General features: G+C 35.9%; 2 protein-coding genes and 2 long non-coding RNA genes across 8 annotated transcripts in view; 2 read left to right on the top strand and 2 right to left on the bottom strand.

Annotated features, from left to right (window-relative positions):
- Positions 1–23,717, top strand: part of fez1 (fasciculation and elongation protein zeta 1 (zygin I)) — a 44,288-nt gene extending 20,571 nt beyond the window's left edge. For 2 of the 5 annotated variants that reach the window (XM_087269165.1, NM_213396.1), the window contains exons 5-10: positions 1,270–1,435; positions 4,821–5,095; positions 10,053–10,133; positions 10,240–10,315; positions 10,521–10,586; positions 22,818–23,717. In XM_087269165.1, the coding sequence (XP_087125291.1) occupies positions 1,270–1,435; positions 4,821–5,095; positions 10,053–10,133; positions 10,240–10,315; positions 10,521–10,586; positions 22,818–22,834 (681 nt within the window). In that variant the 3' untranslated portion in view covers positions 22,835–23,717. Of the gene's footprint in view, positions 1–1,269; positions 2,733–2,957; positions 4,323–4,820; positions 5,096–10,052; positions 10,134–10,239; positions 10,316–10,520; positions 10,634–22,817 lie in introns of those variants that run through there. The other 3 variants (XM_087269164.1, XM_087269163.1, XR_015500296.1) reach the window with 2 other exon arrangements.
- robo3 (roundabout, axon guidance receptor, homolog 3 (Drosophila)) overlaps positions 1–24,570 on the top strand; it is a 494,668-nt gene that overhangs the window by 28,215 nt on the left and 441,883 nt on the right. The gene's annotated exons all lie outside the window — the stretch shown is intronic.
- Positions 10,675–22,353, bottom strand: LOC147835112 (uncharacterized). The gene is made up of 3 exons (XR_015501278.1): positions 21,785–22,353; positions 19,088–19,431; positions 10,675–12,457 (listed from the first exon to the last, which is right to left on the bottom strand). It is a non-coding gene; the product is annotated as an uncharacterized LOC147835112 (long non-coding RNA).
- LOC147835113 (uncharacterized) lies at positions 13,908–15,681 on the bottom strand. Its single transcript, XR_015501279.1, has 2 exons — positions 15,635–15,681; positions 13,908–14,745 (listed from the first exon to the last, which is right to left on the bottom strand). It is a non-coding gene; the product is annotated as an uncharacterized LOC147835113 (long non-coding RNA).

The following is a 24,570-nucleotide window of genomic DNA, read 5'->3' as shown; positions in this document are numbered from 1 at the left end:
AGCAGATTTTTTTCAACTCATTTCTAAACATAATAATTTTAATAACTCATTTCTAATAACATTTATTTTATCTTTGTCATGATGCCAGTAAATAATATTTGACTAGATATTTTGAAGACACTTCTATACAGCTTAAAGTGACATTTAAAGGCTTAACTTGGTTAATAAGGTTAACTAGGCAGGTTAGGGTAATTAGGCAAGTCATTGTATAACGATGGTTTGTTCTGTAGGGAGTAAAAAAAATATAGCTTAAAGGGGTAATAATTTTGACCATGAAATGATCATAAAAAATAAAAACTGCTTTTATTCTAGCCAAAATAAAACAAATAAGACTTAATCAAGAAGAAAAAATATTATCAGACATACTGTGAAAATTTCCTTGCTCTGTTAAACATCATTTGGGAAATATTTAAAAAAGAAAAAAAAATTCAAGGGGGGCTAATAATTCGGATTTCAAGAATAGTTCTTGAAGTCATTCTAGAATTCTTATAATTCCTACAGTGGCGGAAAAGACTGAAAAGTATTGTGTTCTTGTTTTTATATAATAATAATAATAATAATAATAATAATAATAATAATAACAAAAACAACAAAAACAACAATCATTTATATTACTATGTATTTATTATTAATTAATTATTACTATATATATTATATAAGTATTAAAATATTGTTTTAATAATATTATTATTATTATAGATATATTTATATATATAGATCATTAATTTTTTATAATAATAAAAATATATATTTTTTAAATTATTATTACATTTAGTATTACATTTTTATGTTTACATTATATATTATTTACTATATATTAAATCCTTGCACTTAAAAAAACTATTAGATGATAAGTACTAGTTTTGGTATGTTATTATTATAAATAATGTTTTAGAAAAAAAATTATTAAATGAACCATCAAAAATGTATCTGGTTTTATTCAAAGTATTATTATTAGGAAAATTAGTAAAAGTCTACATTCAATTTTACACCAAATGCTATTATATTATTTTATATTATATTATATTATATTATATTATATTATATTTTATTATATTATATTATATTATATTATATTATATTATATTATATTATATTATATTATATTATATTATATTATATTATATTATTTTATATTATATTATATTATATTATATTATATTATATTATATTAGTAACATATTTAAAAAATATATTTTTATATTTATTAAATGCATATTAATGTCAAATGAAAAGCTTACTCAAATCTGGCATATATTTCCTGAGCAGGTGATTGAGGAGATTGTGGAGATGATGGAAAACTCACCGGATCCTGGAGAGACAGAGGAAGAGGAGGAGGATGATATCGGGGTCTCTTCCTCTAAAAGCAGCCCGTCTCTTCTGGAGGAGATCCGCATGCTGTCTCAGGCCTCCAATAACAACTGCTCCTACGAAGGTGACAGTAAATAAATATACGTGACCTTTGGGTGACATTTAAAATGTTTCATTCTTCAGATGCAAGTTCATAAGCCATTCTCAACCTTTACTTAAAGGTCTCGCATTGTCCACAATAAAATTAACAATCCAGTAATAAAACTAAATAAGCTGAATAAAGCAGAATGTTATAGAGTATGGAAATTTGGATGAATAAATCAAAAGGGGGTGAGCAATTTTTTTTCTTGCTGTTTTTGTTGCCAGAAATCTATGAAGCAGGAAAAAAATCTATACTGAAATTAAAATGATCTCTGAAGAATCATTATTTAGATTTTAAATAATGTTCATATTTATTTTGAGAATAGACATCCAGAATTTTAGCTGATTAAAAGAGTTGGTGAAACTTTCAATATAAAAAAGCATTATAATTATTAAGTAGCACATTTTCATTTTCATGTCATGGTTGATAACAGATAAATGGCAGGTTTTATTATTCTCCTTTATTAGTTAATGAAAAATATTTATATGAATAAATATAAATGAATGTTATCAAAACATTATTACGCATCATATGTTATCGTATTTGCATTTGAGCATAAGACTAAGGGCCCTATCACACTCGGCACAATAAGGTGCGACGTGCACAATTTATTGCTATTTTCAGACCAGCACAACCCTAATTTTCACATTTTTGCGCCACATAGTTTAAATAGTAAAACCATTAGTTAGAGCGTGCTAGTTATGCACCTATGTGGGTTCAAACCCTTACAAATTTCTAAATACAGTGTGATTTGGCGACCTATCTGTTCAGTGTAAATCGAAATTGATGCATGTCTTAAAGACAGCATGGAAACTTGTTGGGCATGCCATGATGAATATTTTAATCTTCAAGTTTTATATGAGAATTGTGTCCTCAAATAGGTGGAAATGACTGTAATCGATCCAACTCATTTCTTTTTTCCACATTACGAACTGCTTCCCTCTGGTATGAGATATATAGTCCCAAAGTGTAGGTTAAATCCTTATAAGAGATCCTTTGTACCTGTTTCAGTGGGTTTATTTAACAAGAGTTCTAATCTTAATTAGCGTTATAAATGTTGTAACTTTTGTATTTTGTATTGTTTTTATTGCTTGTTTTTAGTGAATGTCTGCAGTAATATGGCCATGCCCATAACGCATTTCCTGTAAAGGACAACAAACTTTTACTACTACTACTACTACCACATAGAATGACAGCATTACACAAATATCTTTTTGAAAAGCAATAAAATAGTTAAAATATTACAAAAAGTCATCACACTTTACAATAAGGTTCATTAGCTAATGTTACTTAATGCATTTACTAACATGAACAATACATCTACTACAGTATTTGTTTATGTTAGTTAATGTAAATACAGTTGTTCATTATTAGTTCATGTTAACTCACTGTGCATTAACTAATGTTAACAAGCATGAGTTTGGATGTTATTAATGCATTAGTAAATGTTCAATTATGATTAACAAATGCTGTACAAGTGTTGTTGATGATTAGTTCATGTTAGTAAATGCATTAACTAATGACTTAACTAATAACTAATAAATGTTACCCAAAAAATAATGTATAAAATTATACATAATTATAAAAACCACTACCTGTATGCCTACTTTATGCCTCAATGCCTTTTTTTCAGTTTATCCATGACAATCTGCATTTGTATAATGTTATTATTTTAAGCAGTATTATTTATTATCTGCATATTTATATTTGTTTTAATAAAAACTAGTTTAGATTTGTCCACCTGTCAGGTTTTGGAGATGTATGCGTCACTATATCGGGCATAAGAAAAGGACATGTGTTTGGATATAACTCCGTTTTTTGACCACACTTAATATTTTTGACCACGTTATTATTGTACATTTATTAATTAGCTAGAAATTAGAACTGAATGTAGAAAGTTTCAAAACAAATTTTTGCACTTAGCAAACAAAATTATATATGTAGGCTAAAGGATGTCTTCATTGAAATGCGTACAACACCGTTTCTTCATCCACAAAAATAAAGGAGTAAGCTAAAGAGTAAAAGTAAAGTAAAATGAAAGTAAAGAGGCAAAATAGAGGGGGCTTGTTCTTTATCCTCGCGCTGCAGATGCTCCGTTTAACGCTCAGTTTTTCTATTTACAAAGTCCACCATGTAAATAGCAAACGCGCCATGACGCGACGCAACTTTCTCCTAAAGGGAATGGGAGATGAGACTCTGATTGGTTTAATGCACATTATCCTCAAAACACACCCATAACTCATTTAGAGAATAAGCACAACCCTGTTAGACCACGTGCTAGGCGCAGAGCGTATTTTTTTCATCCTTAAAATAGCAAAAGTGGATTCGGACATGCCCTTAACGCCCCATTAACACGGAGGGTCAGCTTCAACGCTTACCATTCCCATTCCCATTGACGTCAGGCGTTGCCAAACTGCATTGTGGATTCGTCAGCGCCGCTTCAGAGGCGTTGCTCGCTGCAGAAGTTGGGACTAGCTCAACTTTTCAAGTTCCAACGAAAGCATCAGCCAATCAGATCGCTGTATGCAAATACACCAGCTAGACAGTGACCTATTGCTGACTGAATTTCATTGGCCGACGCTGCTATGACGATTGCTTCAGCCCCAACTTCAGACATGCCTTCAGTCAAGCGTTGACGCTGAAGCCCCGTGTGAATGGGGAGTAATGCTTTTGCACCATACACTGTAGACTTTGCACCTAGATTGTTAAAATAGAGCCGTAACACTGCTTTAACCCCTTTAACTGGTATCACACATATTTGGTTGACCTTTTGTCCATGGGTTATCATTAAACAACAAAAAAAATAACATCAAATTTGCTTAGAGAGCTATCAAAAATACAATTTAACACAATTTAATTTTAAATAGGTAAAAAAAAAGGATTAAATAAAAGGTTCTTTATAAAAAAGGGTAAGTTAATTCTTTATTATAAAAAGGGTTAACTGTTGTTAGCTCTTTGTATTAAAAATATTTAGGTTAGCTCTTTACAATAAAAAGTGTTAGGTTGACTCTTTATAATAAAAAGGATTACCTGTAGTTAGCTCTTTATAATAAAAAAATGTCTATATATTAGGAGGTCAAGCTCAATGCAAACACACTCTGCATCTCCCCAGGAAGAAACAGGTGTCTATCGAGCATATAGAGAAGCATTCTATTTTAAACCCTGTTGTTTCAGCAGTTCTTCATCCTATACAGACAGATGAAACGGGTCATATTTTAGAAACCGAAGATGCAGTAGAGCAAAAGCGAATGAAAAATAGCCCACCGTCTGCTGAAGAATCAACACAACATTACTCAGAGTGTTAAAGTCAAGTGCTGGTTTTGATCAACGGGAGTCTTTTGAAACGAGAATGCTGTTTTTCACGCAGGTCTGAGGCTGATGCCGAGCTCTGCACTGCTTGACATCTTGTGCCGGATGGAGGCGGCGATTCGAGAGTATTCAGAGGAACTGGTGGCTCAGCTGGCCCGGAGAGATGAGCTGGAGTTCGAGAAGGAGGTGAAGAACACCTTCATCACAGCTCTGATGGAGGTGCAGAACAGACAGAAGGAGCAGAGGGAGCTGAGTAAGCGCAGGCGTAAAGACAAGGCCATGAGTCTACAGGGATCCACACGCCCCGAAAAGACCGGCAGCATGCCTGCGAAAGTGAGTGAGCCTACCATACACTGCTGCTCAAGAGTTTGGCATCAGAAACAGACAGAGAGAGAGAGAAAGAGCCATGGGTTTAATGTTTTCTGCTCACCATGACTGGATTATTTAATCATAAATACAGTTAATTAAATGTTTTTTTTTATGTTTTAAAACTAAAATAATGCTGTCAAAAATACTTTCAGGCGTCACAGTGATGCAGTGGGTAGCACAATTGCCTCACAGCAAGAAGGTCACTGGTTCGAGCCTCGGCTGGGTCAGTTTTCATTTCTGTGTGGAGTTTACACGTTCTACCAGTGTTTGCGTGGGTTTCGTCTGGGTGCTCCAGTTTCCCCCACAGGTCTATAGACATGCTGTACAGGTGTAGGCTAAATTGTCCATTCACACATAGTGTATCTGTGAATGGATGTGAATGGATGTTTCCCAGTACTGGGTTGCAGCTGGGAGGGCATCCGCTGCGTAAAACATATACTGGATAAATTCATAACCGGTTCACTCCGCTGTGGTGAACCCAGATTAGTAAAGGGACTAAGCTGAAAAAGTAAATGAATGAGTGAATGAAAATACTGTACTTTTACTGCTTGTTTAAACTACTTATTTTAAATGAGTTGAAACAACACAAATCTTAAGTTTTTTTCTGGGACAACTTAAGTGTGTTATGTTTAATCCACCTAAATTTGTAAAAACAATTTCGCTAACTTAATTTATTTGTGTTGGGACAGCATGAAGGAATTGTGTGGAACCCAACATTTTTTCCAGTATCGTGTTTTTTGTTTAAACATTTATTTGACATACTATTATTATTTATTAGGATATTTCAGAGGAGCGAACTGTGGCTCTTAAAGGGACAGTACACCCAAAAATACACATTTACTAACTGTTTACTCACCCTCATGTGATTTCAGATCTTTATAAGTTTCTTTATCTTGTTTATTACAAAAGAAGATATTTTTAAAAATGTTGGAAACCTGTTACCACTGAATATTATAGTATAAGGACAAATACAATAGAAAGCAAATTCATTCATTCATTCATTTTATTAACCTGGGGTTTTGGTGAAAAGTCAGCTTTTGCAGGAATATTAATCAATTCTTTTCTTTATTTTATAGCATTTTATTTATTACATATTCAATCTTTTTTTCAGTTTAAGTTTTAGTTTAGTTTTTAGTAAGTGCATTTGGCACAGGGGTGCCCAACCCTGTTCCTGGAGATCTTCCTTCCTGCAGACTTTAGCTGCAACCTAGGTAAAACACACCTGCCTTTAATTACCCAATGCTCCTTTAGATCCTACTTATGCTGCGGTCACACAAGAGCAGGGGTCACCAATCTCATTCATGGTGGTCCGGTGCCCTGCAGGGTTCAGCAAGCTTTTCAATGCAGTGAACTGCGAAACTTGTTGCACAAGCTTCCGCTTCCGGTCTGCCTCACTCGCATACATATGAATGGAAGTCTATGGGGACAAAAGTGCAGTGTGACTGCATATTTCGTTGGTTTAGTTGCGTTTGACCAGGGTTGGAGCTCAACTCTGCAGGAAAGTAGGTAGATCTACAGGAGCGGGGTTGAGCAGCTACTTCCTCTGACATAGAATAAGTTTCATTTGACATTTTTAAATAAAATCTTATGTAAAGATTTTCATCATTGAAAGTTATGACATCATTATTATATTTTTTGGCAGTTTTTATTTAAAATTTGAGTTCTGTTTAGTAATTTGGTTGTGTTTTGAACACTATATTAGCATTTTGCTTTTTTAACTTAGAGGGTTTTATTTAATCTTTACTTTTTGTAATTCTAGTTTATTAAATGGTATTAAATTAATACACTAAGCAAGACTGCAGAATAAGAAAACGAGAAACGTTGTTTTTGGCAATTACCTAAAGTAAAACACTTATTTTGTATAATTTGTATGTGCATGTTTTAATAGATTACATTCAATAATTAAGTAAAATGTTATTTTAAAGTTTAAGAATATTTGTACACCTTTACAGTTTTGATCAATTAAATGCAGCCTTGGTGAGCAGAATAGGCTTCTTTTAAAAGCATTCACTGATGCTCTGCTTCTGAGTCGTAGTGCATGTGCATGATGTTTACCTCTTCACCCAGTCTCCATGCACAGTTAATAGATCTCAGCAAATTAGACTAGAGCTGCACTTAGCACTTACTGGAAGAGCAGAGGAATCATTCCCCTGCAGCAGGGGCTGTGAAGGCAATAGCAGCTTCCTCTTACAGTAATGCTGCTCTGATTCCATTACATCATGCAAGTAACTGCATCTCCACTTCCTCCATGCTCTCTCTGACCATTTTAGTTGCTGATGAGTTCAGAAATGTGGTAAAACTGTGAATCTCAGATTTAATATGTTTGCACCATTTTCATCAGAAGTCTAGTATTTTAGGCAAGAAAAGTGAAATGTATAAATAGGTTGTACATTTGTATAAGTTACTTGTTCATTCATTTTCCTTCGGCTGCATAGTAAAAAGCAATTATGACAAAATATTATGACAACTTGTTCAGCCATTTTGCATGTAAAGACTTCTGCCATGACTAGGGGCGTAGCAGCAAATTCTGGGCCCTGTACCCTCTCAATGTCAGTGGGCCCCCTACACATTTTTTTTAATTATTTGAATATAAAAATGCACAAATAGTGTTTTAATCTATAATCAAATCAGATTATAATAATGGCTGGTTCTTTCTTTCACCACCATTGAGTGCTGCTACTGCTAGCGTGTCAGAACCACTGGTTGTTTCTGAAACTGGTTAATGTTGGCAACCTGACGTTAGCTGGCCTGGCCCATAATTTACTTACAGCAACAAGCAGCCTGGTTGACAAACTAAGCTAAAGATTTAACATTAGCATACATACATTACAGGGCTCGAAATTAACTTTTTTTACTTGGTAGCACTGGTGCTCCCAACTTCAAAAAGTTAGGAGCATCCCAAAAAATTTAGGAGCACCCATTTTCTTTTTAGTTATGCGCCAATCTTGATCCTTAATGGCCGATTTTGATTAGCACACGTACATCTCGGAGATGTCTATTTGACGTCTGCATTCACATCTGCAAGACATCTACAAGACGTTTCCTAGCAGATGTGAAATAGACTTCTATTAGACATCTTTAAGATGTTTGCGATTCAGAATGTGTGTAAAACTGACATCATACAGACGTCTGCCAGACGTTTGTATACAGCAGGTGCTTTCCAGATCAAGAGATCTTTAACAGACATCTTGCAGACGTATACAGACACAAAATATCTAATACAAGGAATTTCAACCTTTATACCATTAAAAAGGGATAAATCAAGTATATGATTTCTTATATTAGTATTACTTAATTGTTTAGATTTTTAAAAGGCACATTAACTTCTTTCACATTTACACATGGATCGATAATTGCAATAATTTGACCATAAACAGCTGAAAAAAATTATTGGAAATAAAAATTCATTCTGTCACAAGGGGGCGCTTTAGGAGCGCTGAAATATTACGGTTTCCCTAGTAATGACTGTACACAAATCAGTATTATATGCGACCAAAATGGTCGCAATTTCGAGCCCTGTATTAGCAGCAGCTGTCTGGAGTTGACCATGTTAACTTTAATTAGATGTAGTTTCATAACAAGCAAACTCAGTTCACCTTTTTAAAAGAAAGCAGTTATCAGCTGCTTCCCCTCATTCTGCCTCCTTTCTTTTTCCTTCCTGTCTTTCTTTTTTTGAAATCCCGATTTGGGCTTTTTGCGCAGCATAATCAGGCTCTAGACTCACTGCGTTACTTGTTTGCCGCCGGCTGCCGTCTATGGGCGGACTAAACCATTTCGGGTGCTGTGGGGGGGAGGGGGTGTTATTAATATATTTTGAAATATATAATGACATTGACATCAGTTGGAGGGGCCAATTAATTCGAAGTAGGCTACAAAAAAATAATAATAATAATAAAAAATTGGTGGGATTTCAAAGGGCCCTCTCCCTAGACGGGGCCCTGGGTAGTCAGGTCCACTTTTCCCCCCACTACCACGCCCATGGCCATGACCAAACGATTAAATGTTGTGGTGGTGAGACTATTCAACAAAGACCAAAATAATCCATTTATCAGCATGACATAAGCCAGTGGCTTTCAAACTTTTGTTATCAAGTACCACCTCAGAAAAAAATGGTCTCTCCAAGTACCACCAAAATGAGCAGTATTGAAATACAGTAGCGTATAGCCCCAGTAAAGCAGCTACAACTCTGCACAGTTAAAAAAACGTGGCAGATTACCTCAGAAATATAGGCAATATGTCATATGTGGCATATTATATACATAATTTTTGATAAATTTTGAAATGTGTGTAGCATGTACATGACATATTTCATTCCTCTGCGTACCACTAGAAGGAAGCCTGCGTACCACTAGTGGTACACGTACCACAGTTTGAGAACCACGGACATAAGCAATTGATAATGTAGGAAACAGCAGACATAACCATTTGCAAGAATGTACAAAAGCATTTGCAACTTGTTCGAGGAAACAACAAACTGCTTTTCTTATGTGCACAAGTGACACATTGATGTGAAGATTGAGCAGGGAGTTTTGAGAATTTCAATTCTGATTTGAGAAATGGACTAAAGCGTGGCTAATAACTGATAAATGACACATATTACAATTCTCCTTTATTATTTTTTCCTCAATATAAATAGAAATTTAATTTAAATATAAATTCTATTAAATTTAATGTCTACAAAACATTATTTAGCACAGTAAGGATAATATATAGTTAGACTGGAAAGACTCGCCAAGGGAAGCAGCCATTTTACAAACACTGTCTGAAAGACTTCAGCAGTTTTTACATCAGATCCCCAGCTGATGCTTTCTGCAGTCTGACGTAGGAGAGATTCGTGCAGACGAGTGATGCTGTGCTGTACAGTAGAAGAGCAGAAGAGAGCCTCTGGTATTTAATATTTCATGTTTTGGTGTTTTCGCAGCGCTTCAGCATGGAGGGTCTCTCCAACATCCTGCAGACAGGCATCAGACAGACCTTCGGGAGCTCAGGCACAGAAAAACAGGTGGGGAGGAACTTTTCACTCCATCTTCTGGACTAAACATGAACATGTATGCAGAAGAAAATCTGATTTTTTTGAGGCGCTAATTGTGTGTGATGATTACTTGCAGTACTTGAACACAGTCATCCCGTATGAGAAAAAGGGGACTCCTCCATCTGTGGATGACTTGCAAATGCTCACAAAAAGTAAGTGAACCGAACTGCTCTAATGGTATTACTATTGATCTCGGTCGAAGTGAAATCACCATCATATTTCATATTTTGCAAGACAAACTTCTGTTAAAGCGACTGCACCTAAATGTTAATGTATTTATTATTTGCAATCAAATAACACCAAAGAAAATAAAATGTTTATCGATCTCATCTGTCATTTAACTGATTTTTTTTTCAGTTCTTTATGCCATGAAAGAAGACAGCGAGAAGGTCCCAACCCTCCTGACTGACTATATATTAAAAGGTAAATCTGACATGCTCATTTTCCCAGAATTAAAATATATTATTTAATTCATTTTCCTTCGGCTTAGTCCCTTTATTCATCTGGGGTCGCCACAGTGGAATGAACCGCCAACTTATCCAGCATATGTTTTACACAGTAGATGTCCTTCCAGCTGTTACCCAGTACTGGGAAACATCCATACACACACATACACTACAGACAATTTAGTTCATTCAATTCACCTATATCAAACCAGTGACCTTCTTGCTGTGGGACGACAGTCCTAACCACAGAGCCACTGTGTCGCCACAATCCGCTTGTTAAGTGTGACGTCACGCAGGGCGGCTTCCGGGTCCAAGCGCTCGATTCAGCTGAATGGGGAGACTCATGAAATGGTAATAATAAACATTTACAAAACGATTTAATTCTTTCAAAAATCACAATCACAATATATATATATGTCCATGCCTAATATCCGATGGCCAGAAAGTGATTCATTTTTTTATAAATTGTAAAAATTTTGGTATTTGTTCTGCAGCAAGCCCAGAGATTGTTGCGTACACTATGACTTTATGTAAAATGAACTTTAATGTGTGATAAGAATAAAAAGTGATCATAATCGAATGATTTCTCAACTCAAATGAATGGCGGCTTGGACCCGGAAACAGTATTACATATGTCACCACTTAATAAGCGCATAGAATTTTAGCATTTTCTATTGATTTGTGATGTATCATGTATTTTTAAATGAATAAATATAATGTTAAGATATTTTAGAGAAGCTAACTTTGGTTGTTATATAGGCCAAAAGATTTAAAAACTGGAAATTGTTCTTTTAGGATGATAACATACATTTCTAAACCAGTGTTGTTTCATTTTTATTATCTGTGAATTAGCTTTAGCTTTCTGTTTTCATTTTATTTTTGAAGTTGCACCAAATAGTGCCGTTTGTTTAAATTAGCAATTTTATTTTTTTACATATTTAAATGTTTCATGGCTTAAGTTTAAGTTATTTCAATGCATCATGTCAAATTGCAGCTAGTTGAAATAAAATAAATGTAAGTTTATAATTCAATTTAAATGAAATCTTTTATGTTCTCCCTGTGTTGGCGTGGCGTGCTCCGGCTTTCCTCACAGTCCAAAAACATGTGCTATAGGTGAATTGAATAAACTAATTTGGCTGTAGTTTATGAGTGTGTGTGTGTGTGTGTGTGTGTGTGTGTGTGTGTGTGTGTGTGTGTGTGTGTGTGTGTGTGTGTGTGTGTGTGTGTGTGTGTGTGTGTTTCTCACTGCTGGATTGCGGCTGGAAGGGCATCCACTGTATAAAAAATATGCTGTTGCCGGTTCATTCTTCTGTGGCGAAATAGAGACTAAGCCGAAGGAAAATGATTGAATGAAATATTTCATGGTTCATATTCAAGACCTGAAGAGATTTATTTTATTTTGTTTTTAATTATGTTTTTATCGTTTTTAATTTTAGTTGATTTTAGCAAATTTATTGTTTTGAACACTTTTCTGTTTTCTGTTAAATTTGCTTATATTCTTTACATCATTTTGCTTTTAGTTTTAGTTATTTTACTGCATGACTTTTTTTGACAATTAGTTAAAATAAAACATACTTATAATTAGCTTTATTTTGTTTTGTTTTTTATATCCACAGTTTCAAGTGACCAAAATGTAATATATGGTTTTCTAAAAAGTCTAAAGTAGCCTGTCATTTTTCTGAAAATGCCAACATGCACAGCTGAATCCACAGCTTTTCAAAGTTTTGTTCGTTTGATAGCATGCGCAGTTACTCGACATGGCACATGCACACTTTTAAAGATTCATTGATGTCCATTGCAGTGTCTGTGCTTCTCTTTCAATATGTTGTATGAAAATAATAGGTAACACTTTCTTTTACAACCCGCAAAGTACCGCGTAAGTACAGTGAAATTACAGTGTACTTTTCTGTACGTACTGTGTAAGTATAATGAACGTATGTGTAGGTATAAGGGAACAAACCGTAATGTTTGGGTAATAAGGGGGTAACAACCAGATGTTCATCACGAAAATTACAGCGTAAGTACAGTGAAATAACGGTGTACTTTTCTGTACGTATAGTGTAAGTATAAATAACGTTTACGTAGGTATAAGGGAACAAACTGTAAAGCTTGGGTAATAAGGGGGTAACAACCAGATATTCAGCATGAAAAGTACCGCGTAAGTACAGTGAAATAACGTTGTACTTATCTTTAAATTGCAAAAGAACAAACCATAATGTTTGCATAATAGGGGAGTAACAATTAGATATTCATCACGCAAAGAAGTATATTAAGTTTACAATGTACTTTTCTTCAAGTATTGTATACATATAAAGAATTATGCAAGGATGGCGACAACCTATTGCTATCTGCAAATGTACTGTACATGCACCTGCGTGAGTACATTAGTACTCTTATTCAGTGCTTGGGTTTTATATGGGGTGTTTAATGAATAAAAGATTTACAGCCTGTGAAATTATGAACCCTTATTGTATACTGTATGTATTTTAAATCTGCAATTCAATATAAAATATATTTTCATACACTACTTACCTTATGTTTACTCGTCAATCTCACCAAAGCCATCAATATCTCCATAAGTCACTATCAACAAATAACTTTGCATGACATAGGCCTAAAGTCAGGGTTCAATGTAGATTAAAACAGGCTCACATCTTTACTGCTGTTGCACAGGGGGGCTAACTGTTGCATTTCAGTAAATGTATAGCTGATGCTTTATAGAAAAATGTAGCAATTTGGTCTTCAATCAATAAAAACTGTTGCTGTAGTTTACTCTGTTCTTAGTGTTCACGTATACACTAGTGTGTTAAAGTTCACCTTCTTCCCTCTTTGTTCCCTGTAGTTAAAGGGTAAATACAGTATTTGTTCCCTCCTTGTTCCCTGTACTTACAGGGTAAATACCACATTTGAGGGTTGTAAATTAAAGTGAAGCATTGTTCCTCTCTTGTTACCCCCTTGTTCCCTGTACTTACAGGGTAAATACCACATTTGAGGGTTGTAAATTAAAGTGAAGCATTGTTCCTCTCTTGTTACCCCCTTGTTCCCTGTACTTACAGGGTAAATACCACATTTGAGGGTTGTAAATTAAAGTGAAGCATTGTTCCTCTCTTGTTACCCCCTTGTTCCCTGTACTTACAGGGTAAATACCACATTTGAGGGTTGTAAATTAAAGTGAAGCATTGTTCCTCCCTTGTTACCTGTTAAAGGGTAAATACAACATTTGTTCCCCCCTTGTTCCCTTTAGTTTACAATGTAAAATCTTGAAGGCAGTAAAATAAATATACAAACACACAATATATTTCTTTTTTACTTCGTAACCTTTATTTTAATAAATAAGCATTTTAAAACACTTCATATTAATCAAACATTGTCTTGTCTATCATTGCCTATACTCATTCATTTTCTCTTCGGCTTTGTCCTTTTGTTAATCTGGGGTCGCCACAGTGGAATGAACCACCATCTTATCCAGCATATGTTTTACGCAGTGGATGCCCTTCCAGCTGCAACCCATCTCTGGGAAACATCCATACACACCCATTCACACGCATTCACTACGAACAATTTAGTCTACCCAATTCACCTGTACCGTATGTCTTTGGACTGTGAGGGAAACCGGAGCACCCGGAGGAAACCCACGCGAACGCAGGGAGAACTCCACGCAGAAACGCCAACTGACCCAGCCGAGGCTCGAACCAGCAACCTTCTTGATGTGAGGAAACAGCACTACCTACTGTGCCACTGTGTTGCCACCCAGCTGCAACCCATCACTGGGAAACATCCATACACACTCATTCACACACATACACTACGGACAATTTTAGCTTACCCAATGTCACCACATATTTTTGGACTTGTGGGAGCACCCGGAGGAAACCCACGCTAACATGGGGAGAACATGCAAACTCCACACAGAAATGCCAACTGACCCAGCCGAGGCTCGAACCAGTGACCTTCTTGCTGTGAGGCGATTGTGCTAGCCACTGCGCCTGCCTATACTCAAACAGCAAAATAACACATTATTTCCTTCCCCCTTTTTTTTCTGGCATCTCTTGCTTGGCTTCCTCTTCTGCTCTTCTCAGCTTCCACTGAGGACTCTGATGGTGAGTGGCTGATGAAATCCCATGGGTCTTGCTGCTCTGCATTTATATAAAATATATGAACAGACATAAAGGCTTTTAGTAAGCTATAGACATGTTTATTTTGCTGTTTAATGTGTGTGTGGTGGTTGTCCAACAATTTCACATACTAAATATTTACAGATACCATATAGAAACTATACATTACTATCAAACAAAAGTACTATCATCAGATCATATGGGAGATTGTGATCATTTATAGTGATCATAATTAAAGTGCAAAGGGGAAAGGCTTAAATATATGTGCAGGCATTACAGACTTAGAAGTAAAGATTATTTGCAGTTCAGTGTACATATTTAAATTCTGTGTTACTCATTAAATGGTAAGTAAATGTAACGTTTGGGTGAACTACCCCTAAGGTTAGTTTTTGATTAAGTACATGTCTTAACCCATCATTAGTCCTAAATAAAGTGAAAGATATCATAATATGGTTGATGTACTGTTATGGTCCCTTTTTACATTTCAGCGCAGTGAATGAGAAAGTACAACACAATTTTTTTACAATCTTCTTTGCTCAAATTAAATGAAAACTTTATGATGGTGTTGTCTTGACAATTAGAAAAAGAAAAAAAATTGCGTGAAACTGATAAGAACAGAAAATAACATCTAATTTACTCTAATTTACTCATGTCCATAGACACTGTTTGAAACACCTCGCACACGTAATCATATTATATAATACATACGTAAATACAAACAAATGTTATTTTTTTAAAAATATCATATAAAAAACTCAAGGATTTTAGATGCTGATGATCGTTAAACGCGTCATAACAGTATTGTGGAAAGGGTGTATTGTTAAAAATAGGTACAAACATCAGATAGAAACAAAAACCTAAACAAACACTTCTTTGTACATAACGTCATAAAAATACTTGTTTTATTTACCTCGCGCTGCCGTCCTTGTACTGCCGTGAACAGGAAATTCTGGGAATGGAGGACGGAGAGTTGAATCGATTCGTCTTCAACAAACCGATCAGTGTGACATCAAAACATCGCGAGAACAACAGACAGCTCCGTGTGCATTTGAATCCATCTCGCGATATTGTATCACTTCAGGTACGCGCCTACTGATTCGTTGATTCAAACGAGTTGTGAATCAAGAAGCCTCTAAAGATCCGAATCAAACTGCAGCAGCACGCCACGAGGTTTTGCTCAGACCTTTGGTACGTTTGGAATTGCTCCGTCTCGTCACCATGTAACACATGTGAGTAAATCGTTGTTAGTAAATAACGCGACTGTTACGATTAGAAATTGTGCATTAACCTGATTATATTTATTTTGTTTCATTTGTTTTTGCGTAAAATGAACGCTAGTTCATGGCCGAATCTAAACGGCCAGCAGCGAATATTTACCAATGTTTACTGTCGTTTACTTTGCACATCTTAGAGATGTTGCCAAAGTTCCTCTGGATTTAGTTTTTTCATGTCATTCCAGACAGACTGGATAATGATCCGGTCAGATCTTTGTGGCTGCTGTCATACTCACTGTGCAGACTATTTTCTCCCTGTATACGTTAATTACAGCAAAGTAAATGACAAAAATAATTTTGGAAATGTAAATAGATATATCAAACTGGCATGCTACAGAAAATATCAAACCCCCCCCCCCCCCCCCACCCCCAGTGCACAGTAGCCTACTATTTAAGCCTTTTCCCCTCTGCGCTTTAATTATTATCACTATAAATGATCACAATCTCCCATATGATCTGATGATAGTACTTTTGTTTGATAGTAATGTATAGTTTCTATATGGTATCTGTAAATATTTAGTATGTGAAATTGTTGGACAACCACTACACACACATTAAACAGCAAAATAAACATGTCTACAGCTTACTAAAAGCCTTTATGTCTGTTCATATATTTTATATAAATGCAGAGCAGCAAGACCCATGGGATTTCATCAGCCACTCACCATCAGAGTCCTCAGTGGAAGCTGAGAAGAGCAGAAGAGGAAGCCAAGCAAGAGATGCCAGAAAAAAAAGGGGGAAGGAAATAATGTGTTATTTTGCTGTTTGAGTATAGGCAGGCGCAGTGGCTAGCACAATCGCCTCACAGCAAGAAGGTCACTGGTTCGAGCCTCGGCTGGGTCAGTTGGCATTTCTGTGTGGAGTTTGCATGTTCTCCCCATGTTAGCGTGGGTTTCCTCCGGGTGCTCCCACAAGTCCAAAAATATGTGGTGACATTGGGTAAGCTAAAATTGTCCGTAGTGTATGTGTGTGAATGAGTGTGTATGGATGTTTCCCAGTGATGGGTTGCAGCTGGGTGGCAACACAGTGGCACAGTAGGTAGTGCTGTTTCCTCACATCAAGAAGGTTGCTGGTTCGAGCCTCGGCTGGGTCAGTTGGCGTTTCTGCGTGGAGTTCTCCCTGCGTTCGCGTGGGTTTCCTCCGGGTGCTCCGGTTTCCCTCACAGTCCAAAGACATACGGTACAGGTGAATTGGGTAGACTAAATTGTTCGTAGTGAATGCGTGTGAATGGGTGTGTATGGATGTTTCCCAGAGATGGGTTGCAGCTGGAAGGGCATCCACTGCGTAAAACATATGCTGGATAAGATGGTGGTTCATTCCACTGTGGCGACCCCAGATTAACAAAAGGACAAAGCCGAAGAGAAAATGAATGAGTATAGGCAATGATAGACAAGACAATGTTTGATTAATATGAAGTGTTTTAAAATGCTTATTTATTAAAATAAAGGTTACGAAGTAAAAAAGAAATATATTGTGTGTTTGTATATTTATTTTACTGCCTTCAAGATTTTACATTGTAAACTAAAGGGAACAAGGGGGGAACAAATGTTGTATTTACCCTTTAATTACAGGTAACAAGGGAGGAACAATGCTTCACTCTAATTTACAACCCTCAAATGTGGTATTTACCCTGTAAGTACAGGGAACAAGGGGGTAACAAGAGAGGAACAATGCTTCACTTTAATTTACAACCCTCAAATGTGGTATTTACCCTGTAAGTACAGGGAACAAGGAGGGAACAAGAGAGGAACAATGCTTCACTTTAATTTACAACCCTCAAATGTGGTATTTACCCTGTAAGTACAGGGAACAAGGGAGGAACAGTGCTTAACTTTAATTTACAACCCTCAAATGTGGTATTTACCCTGTAAGTACAGGGAGCAAGGGAGGAACAGTGCTTCACTTTAATTTACAACCCTCAAATGTGGTATTTACCCTGTAAGTACAGGGAACAAGGGGGTAACAAGAGAGGAACAATGCTTCACTTTAATTTACAACCCTCAAATGTGGTATTTACCCTGTAAGTACAGGGAACAAGGAGGGAACAAATACTGTATTTACCCTTTAACTACAGGGAACAAAGAGGGAAGAAGGTGAACTTTAACACACTAGTGTATACGTGAACACTAAGAACAGAGTAAACTACAGCAACAGTTTTTATTGATTGAAGACCAAATTGCTACATTTTTCTATAAAGCATCAGCTATACATTTACTGAAATGCAACAGTTAGCCCCCCTGTGCAACAGCAGTAAAGATGTGAGCCTGTTTTAATCTACATTGAACCCTGACTTTAGGCCTATGTCATGCAAAGTTATTTGTTGATAGTGACTTATGGAGATATTGATGGCTTTGGTGAGATTGACGAGTAAACATAAGGTAAGTAGTGTATGAAAATATATTTTATATTGAATTGCAGATTTAAAATACATACAGTATACAATAAGGGTTCATAATTTCACAGGCTGTAAATCTTTTATTCATTAAACACCCCATATAAAACCCAAGCACTGAATAAGAGTACTAATGTACTCACGCAGGTGCATGTACAGTACATTTGCAGATAGCAATAGGTTGTCGCCATCCTTGCATAATTCTTCATATGTATACAATACTTGAAGAAAAGTACATCGTAAACGTAATATACTTACGCGGTTCTTTGCGTGATAAATATCTAATTGTTACTCCCCTATTATGCAAACATTATGGTTTGTTCTTTTGCAATTTAAAGAAAAGTACAACATTATTTCACTGTACTTCCGCGGTACTTTTCATGCTGAATATCTGGTTGTTACCCCCTTATTACCCAAGCTTTACAGTTTGTTCCCTTATACCTACTTAAACGTTATTTATACTTACACTATACGTACAGAAAAGTACACCGTTATTTCACTGTACTTACGCTGTAATTTTCGTGATGAACATCTGGTTGTTACCCCCTTATTACCCAAGCATTACGGTTTGTTCCCTTATACCTACACATACGTTCATTATACTTACACAGTACGTACAGAAAAGTACACTGTAATTTCACTGTACTTACGCGGTACTTTGCGGGTTGTAAAAGAAAGCGTTACCAAATAATATAACATAAAAATGTCTTGGACTCGTTTTCAAATAGAAATATACTTTATATATTTAGTTATTTGTCGATTCCACTCACCATTGCACTTGGACATCTTCACTTGTTTGTTGATTGTCTCCATTTCAACTATGAAACAGCGGCTCAATGTTGTCACCTTGTGGACAAAATAAATAGTACAAAAACACGTGCATGCGTGTTTTATTAAAAATAATGCACATAACCTAGCCCATGACTACAACCAAATATGCTGTGAGCTTTAGTTAACTACAGTAACCCAAGTTTAATATACAGCAGTGAAATTTGAATTGAAACCTTTGTCCTAACCAAAACATGTATTGAGCAATTATTACTATTAATTATTAATACCAATAACGTTCAGTCTCAGTATTTTAATGAGTTCTAAAAAAATGATACTGGCAATATTTCTGATCCATTTCAAATGTTGCAGTACAGTGTATAAACGTATGCAGCAGACATATGCTTATATTTAATAATTCAACAAAATGAACATGCACATATCGTGGGAACTGTGAAATACTAATTTATTGTTTATTGCTCACATTTTTAGAGAGCTTTTTTAGAATATTCACACTGTCGGCACCAATAGCCTAGTGGTTACTTAGTGGGTCAACACAATGGCACTGAGGTGCTTGTGGTGACCTGAGTTTAATCCCCAGCTTGAGGTCCTTTGCTGATCCTTCCCTTATCTCTGCTCTCCACACTTTCCTGTCTGTACATCTCCACTATCCTATCAGTAAAGGTGAAAACCCCTTAAAAATAATTATAAAAAAATGAATAAATAAATTGAATATTCACACTGTAATTGCAGTAACAGCCTCAAATGCTTGGAGACTTGTTAACAATGCACCAGTTTAAACCAGGGGTGTAAAACAAACAAATAAAAAGGTCATATTAAATTATAAATAGGAATTTCTATTAAAGGCATTCTGTCCAACTTTTCCCAATAATTCCTCCTCGCCTCTCAGTTAGAAAGGTGGACCAAATCAAAGATTACCATAGGCCAACTTTGGCCTGCGGGCCCTAGTTTGGGCATCTCTGGTTTAAACATGAACATTTTCACATGGTAATCTGACTGAAGATCCTGATTTATTGATCAGCAATTATGTCACTATATTTATAGGGCTATTGTACTTTTAACACTGCAAAGTTCCAATTAGTTAACTCAAATTGAAAACTACAAAAGCTTTTTAATTACTCGGTGATGTTAATTCCTACAATAACTCCTAATAACGTGTTAGAAATCTAAGCTTTAATCTGATTACAAATTGTAATTAATTTACTACATAAATTAATGTTTTGAAAATAATATTAGCTGTAATAATTAGACTTTTTCTCACAGTTAACTTGAATTAACTAACATTTATTCATAGATATATACACTAGATATTGCATGGGGACCCTGAGCATACATCAATAGCGCCCCCGATTTGTACAGTGCTCCAAGGACACATGTCATTTAACTGCACTAGTCAAGACAGTGTTACTACATGAAGATGCTGGACTTTAGCGCTGTGTACAGGTGTAGTAACAAAGCAAACAAAGAAAACAAAGCACAAAAGCAGAACATTTCATAGGTCAGATTTAGTTTTTTTAGGTTTTTGTATGTTATGAACTTTTGTGCTAAACAGGTAACGTTATTGACGTTAAATCCAATAGACAACAACAGGGTAGGCGACATCTAATGTGTATATCTATGACATTTACTAATGAGATTTTATTGTAACATGTTAACTATTGTTCTTATAATACGTTTGCAATTTAATTTGGTTGAAACATTTGTTTATTATGAACATGTATAACACTGAAAAAAATGATTCAAGGATGATTCCTTGGATTTACTAACTTTTTTTAAGTTAAGGGGATGTAAACTATTTATTTGGGCTGATTTTAAACAAACAAATTAAGTTTAATTTCAATACAAATAAGTTTAAATTCAGTTTAAATTCAACACAAATAAATTGTTTGTAACAACTTTGCAGACAGCATTTTTTCAGTGAATAAAGCAATATACATACATTTGTTAAAATAACCTTTTTGGCATAGGTCAATACCGTGGTGATAATACCGTATATTAGGGCTGCTCGATTATGGGGAAAATCATAATCACGATTATTTTGGTCATAATTGCAATCACGATTATTCAAAACGGTTATCAGTTGAAGTCAGAATTATTCGCCCTTCTGTGAATTTATTTTTATATATGAATATTTCCCAAATAAAGTTTAACAGAGGAATTTCTTTTACATTATTTCCTATAAATTTTTTTTCTTCTGGAGAAAGTCTTATTTGTTTTATTTTGGCTAGAATAAAAGCAGGATTCAATTTTTTTAAACCTATTTTAATAGCTTGATATTATTAGCCCCCTTAAGCAATATTTTTGATTGTCTGCAGAAGAAACTACTGTTATATAATGACTTGCCTATTTGCCCTAGTTAAGCATTTGAATGTCACTTTAAGCTGAATACTAGTGGCCTATCTTAAAAATATCTAGTCTAAAAGCGAGGCTAAGCGCAGCGCGCACACACACAACAGCACACTCTTTTGCGCTTTTAAAAATATGAATGATGCGCATTCCGTGCTGCAGACGTTACATTACACTGAACTGAGCTTTGCAGAGCAACAAATGTGTACAACTGGAAAGGGGGCGGTATATGATGGAATAATCGTTTATCTCGATTAACGCAACCCTAGTAGCAAAGAATTCTGGCCCAGATTTGGCAAAAAGCTGGCACATCAGGCATTCATCCGGCACTGGCATACAGCATGTGGGCCAAACATGGCCCAGGTTTGGCAGTGGTGGCACCGTTTTTAAGGCGGCACACAAGATTTGGGCCAGATGAAAAACGTAGTATTTGGCCCAGATTTAAAAATTTGATAAGTGGGCCATGTGAGTTTGGCCAGTCTTGACCCACATTTAAAATACACTAAAATCACTTTTGAGTAAAGAAAAAAAATTCTACCAATCAGGTCACTTTGAGAAAAAGCGTGCCTATAGTGTACCTAAAGCGCCTCACTCCATGGGTTTATCAATTTCATTGCAATCGTGACACACCAACCTACCTGGCCCAGTTCAGGCCCAGTTATGAGTTATTAACTTGGCTGAGACTTGGCCCAGATATGGTCTGTGTTTGGCCCTTGTCTGGAAGCCAGATTTGGTCCAGTCATGTACCGTAATTCACTGCGGCATGTGGGCCAAGCAAAACCTGATTGTGTGGGCCAGAGCTGGGCCAGAGAAATTTTGCTATGTGGGAATTCAATTCAGCTTTATTTGTATAGCGCTTTTATAATGTAGATTGTGTCAAAGCAGGTTCACATAAATGGTCATAGTAACTGGAACAGTGTAGTTCAGTTTTTAGTGTTTAAGTTCAGTTCAGTTTAGCTCAGTTCAGTGTGGTTCAAAATCATTACTGAGAGTTCAAACACTGAATAGCAAATTCATCGATGCGTAGCTCTACCAATCCTGAACCATGCGAGCCAGTGGCGGCAGCGGAGAGGGAAAAAAAACTTCACCTGATAATGATTAATGGTTTTTCATAATCGTTAGAAGCCGAAATCGAAACCAGATTTTCGATTAATTGCATAACTCTACCATATATTGTGATAAAAGCTACAGCAATTAATCGCAATAAGAAAATTTTACCATTTTTATGTCTATAGATTAGAAATGCAGCAGCTTTGATCTCGTTAACGCATTTTCACATCTTCATCCCGCAGTTCTGTGTCCTACCTAAAGTCCAGCGTGCGATCTGCTGTTGGTGAGACCGTGAAGAGGACAAGCGTCTCCATTCATCCTCTATCAGATCTCCAGTCCAGCTGCATGAGCTCCCTTACCCACTATCAGCGAGGGACCCTGAACATCTAACCATTCTTCTCTTGCTTATCTAACGACCTTCAACCTTGCTCATCTCACTGCCCTTCCCGTATTCACACATATCCACGAGGTTCAGACCACAGCGCCTGGTGCTTTACATGTTTTCTACTACATATGTTACAACGGGCCAAAAGCCATATGGAACGTGTAAGGGTAACAGGTGAACTCTAAACGGTTTAACTCTACGATCAGGTACTATTTTTATTTTTATTTGTAAAGATATGCCTGACATAAGGCACATACTGTACTACTCGGTCATTCACATCTGTTCAGAACACAGGAGATGAGGAGAAGGGCATTATTATTCACAATCGTCTTAGATGCATCGTTTCGAGAGCACATTTGAAAATAATCCATCCAGACATTCTGCTTTTTGCCGTTTTAGTATTGTACCGACGAGGTTGGTTGGAGATACAGCATGTTTTAGTGTTCTACATTAATGCCAAGTTATAGGGAAAACAAAACCTTGTGACTTCTTTTTTTTTATTTGGGGTAATCTGAGATTTTTTGGTTTTGTTTTGTTCATTCTGTGTATGAAATATACTACATGATGTTGTTTAATTGACGATCCATTTGTCAAATAAAACCATTATGTTAGTTTTTTTTTTACTTTAACATTAATTGTCATTCATGCCTTGTGCTTACATCTTTAATGTATATATTTCTTATTTACTAAGGGACATGGAGGAATGTGAAGTATTGCTGAGTTATAGTTCCAATAAATGTTAAACCCTGTGAAAATATGAAAGGCTTTCATTGCAATACCGCAATTTTCTACTAGAGGTCAGTCATATGCAAGGTTATTGATATTCATCATGCACATAAGGTTGTCTTCAATACACGTTTTTATATAGAGCTATTTAAACGTTTGTTTTTAACCATGGGGGAAAAACGATTCAGAGCTATTGTCATTGTTGTAAGTGAATAACTTTTTTTCCTGATTGCTTAGTGTAAAGTAGGCTAAATCATTGTTCATTCTGAACTAACTTTAATAGGGGTAGGCCTGCGTTTATTATGTAAAGTATATTTTTATTCTTTGAATACCTTGAATAATGGTAACTAAAATGATTATACTTCTAGTCCCAAACACTATGTGTAACGTTCACTGTATTTTTTTGCGTTTGTTTGTTTCATTAGCATTCATTTGCACCACCTCACAGTTAGCTAGGCTTATTTTAGATAACTAAACCGACCATGACGGAATCAGTTTGCTTCTTCTTCTTTTCGAAATAATTGCAAGTCACTATTTATATGTCAGTATTTTTATCAGTATCTTACCCAACCCAGGCTCATTCTAAAAAAGTAGTCCAGCGGAGGTTTCTGAAGGCCGCGAAATACGTCCCAGTAGGTACGTATTTTTGTTTTCGCGAATCCACCAGAGGCCGCTGTCTGACTGACCGAATGATTGACTGCTCGACCGGCCAATCGGCTGACCCACCCTCCTCCTTCCCTGAACCCAACCAGTTTTACTGATTGACCCGCCCGCCCGCTCACTTCCCTAAATCTGAGCAACAATTTAGAAAAGCCGTCTAGAAAAAGAAAAGCCCTCGTTTTTTTTTTTTACCACGTTTTCGGATTTCACCTTGTTCACACCCT

Source organism: Danio rerio, chromosome 10 (assembly GCF_052040795.2).
Source record: "Danio rerio strain M-AB ecotype USA chromosome 10, GRCz13ab, whole genome shotgun sequence".
Lineage (NCBI taxonomy): Eukaryota > Metazoa > Chordata > Actinopteri > Cypriniformes > Danionidae > Danio > Danio rerio.
The sequence above is the reverse complement of the archived record's forward strand: the minus strand, read 5'-3'. Positions and strand labels throughout refer to the sequence as shown.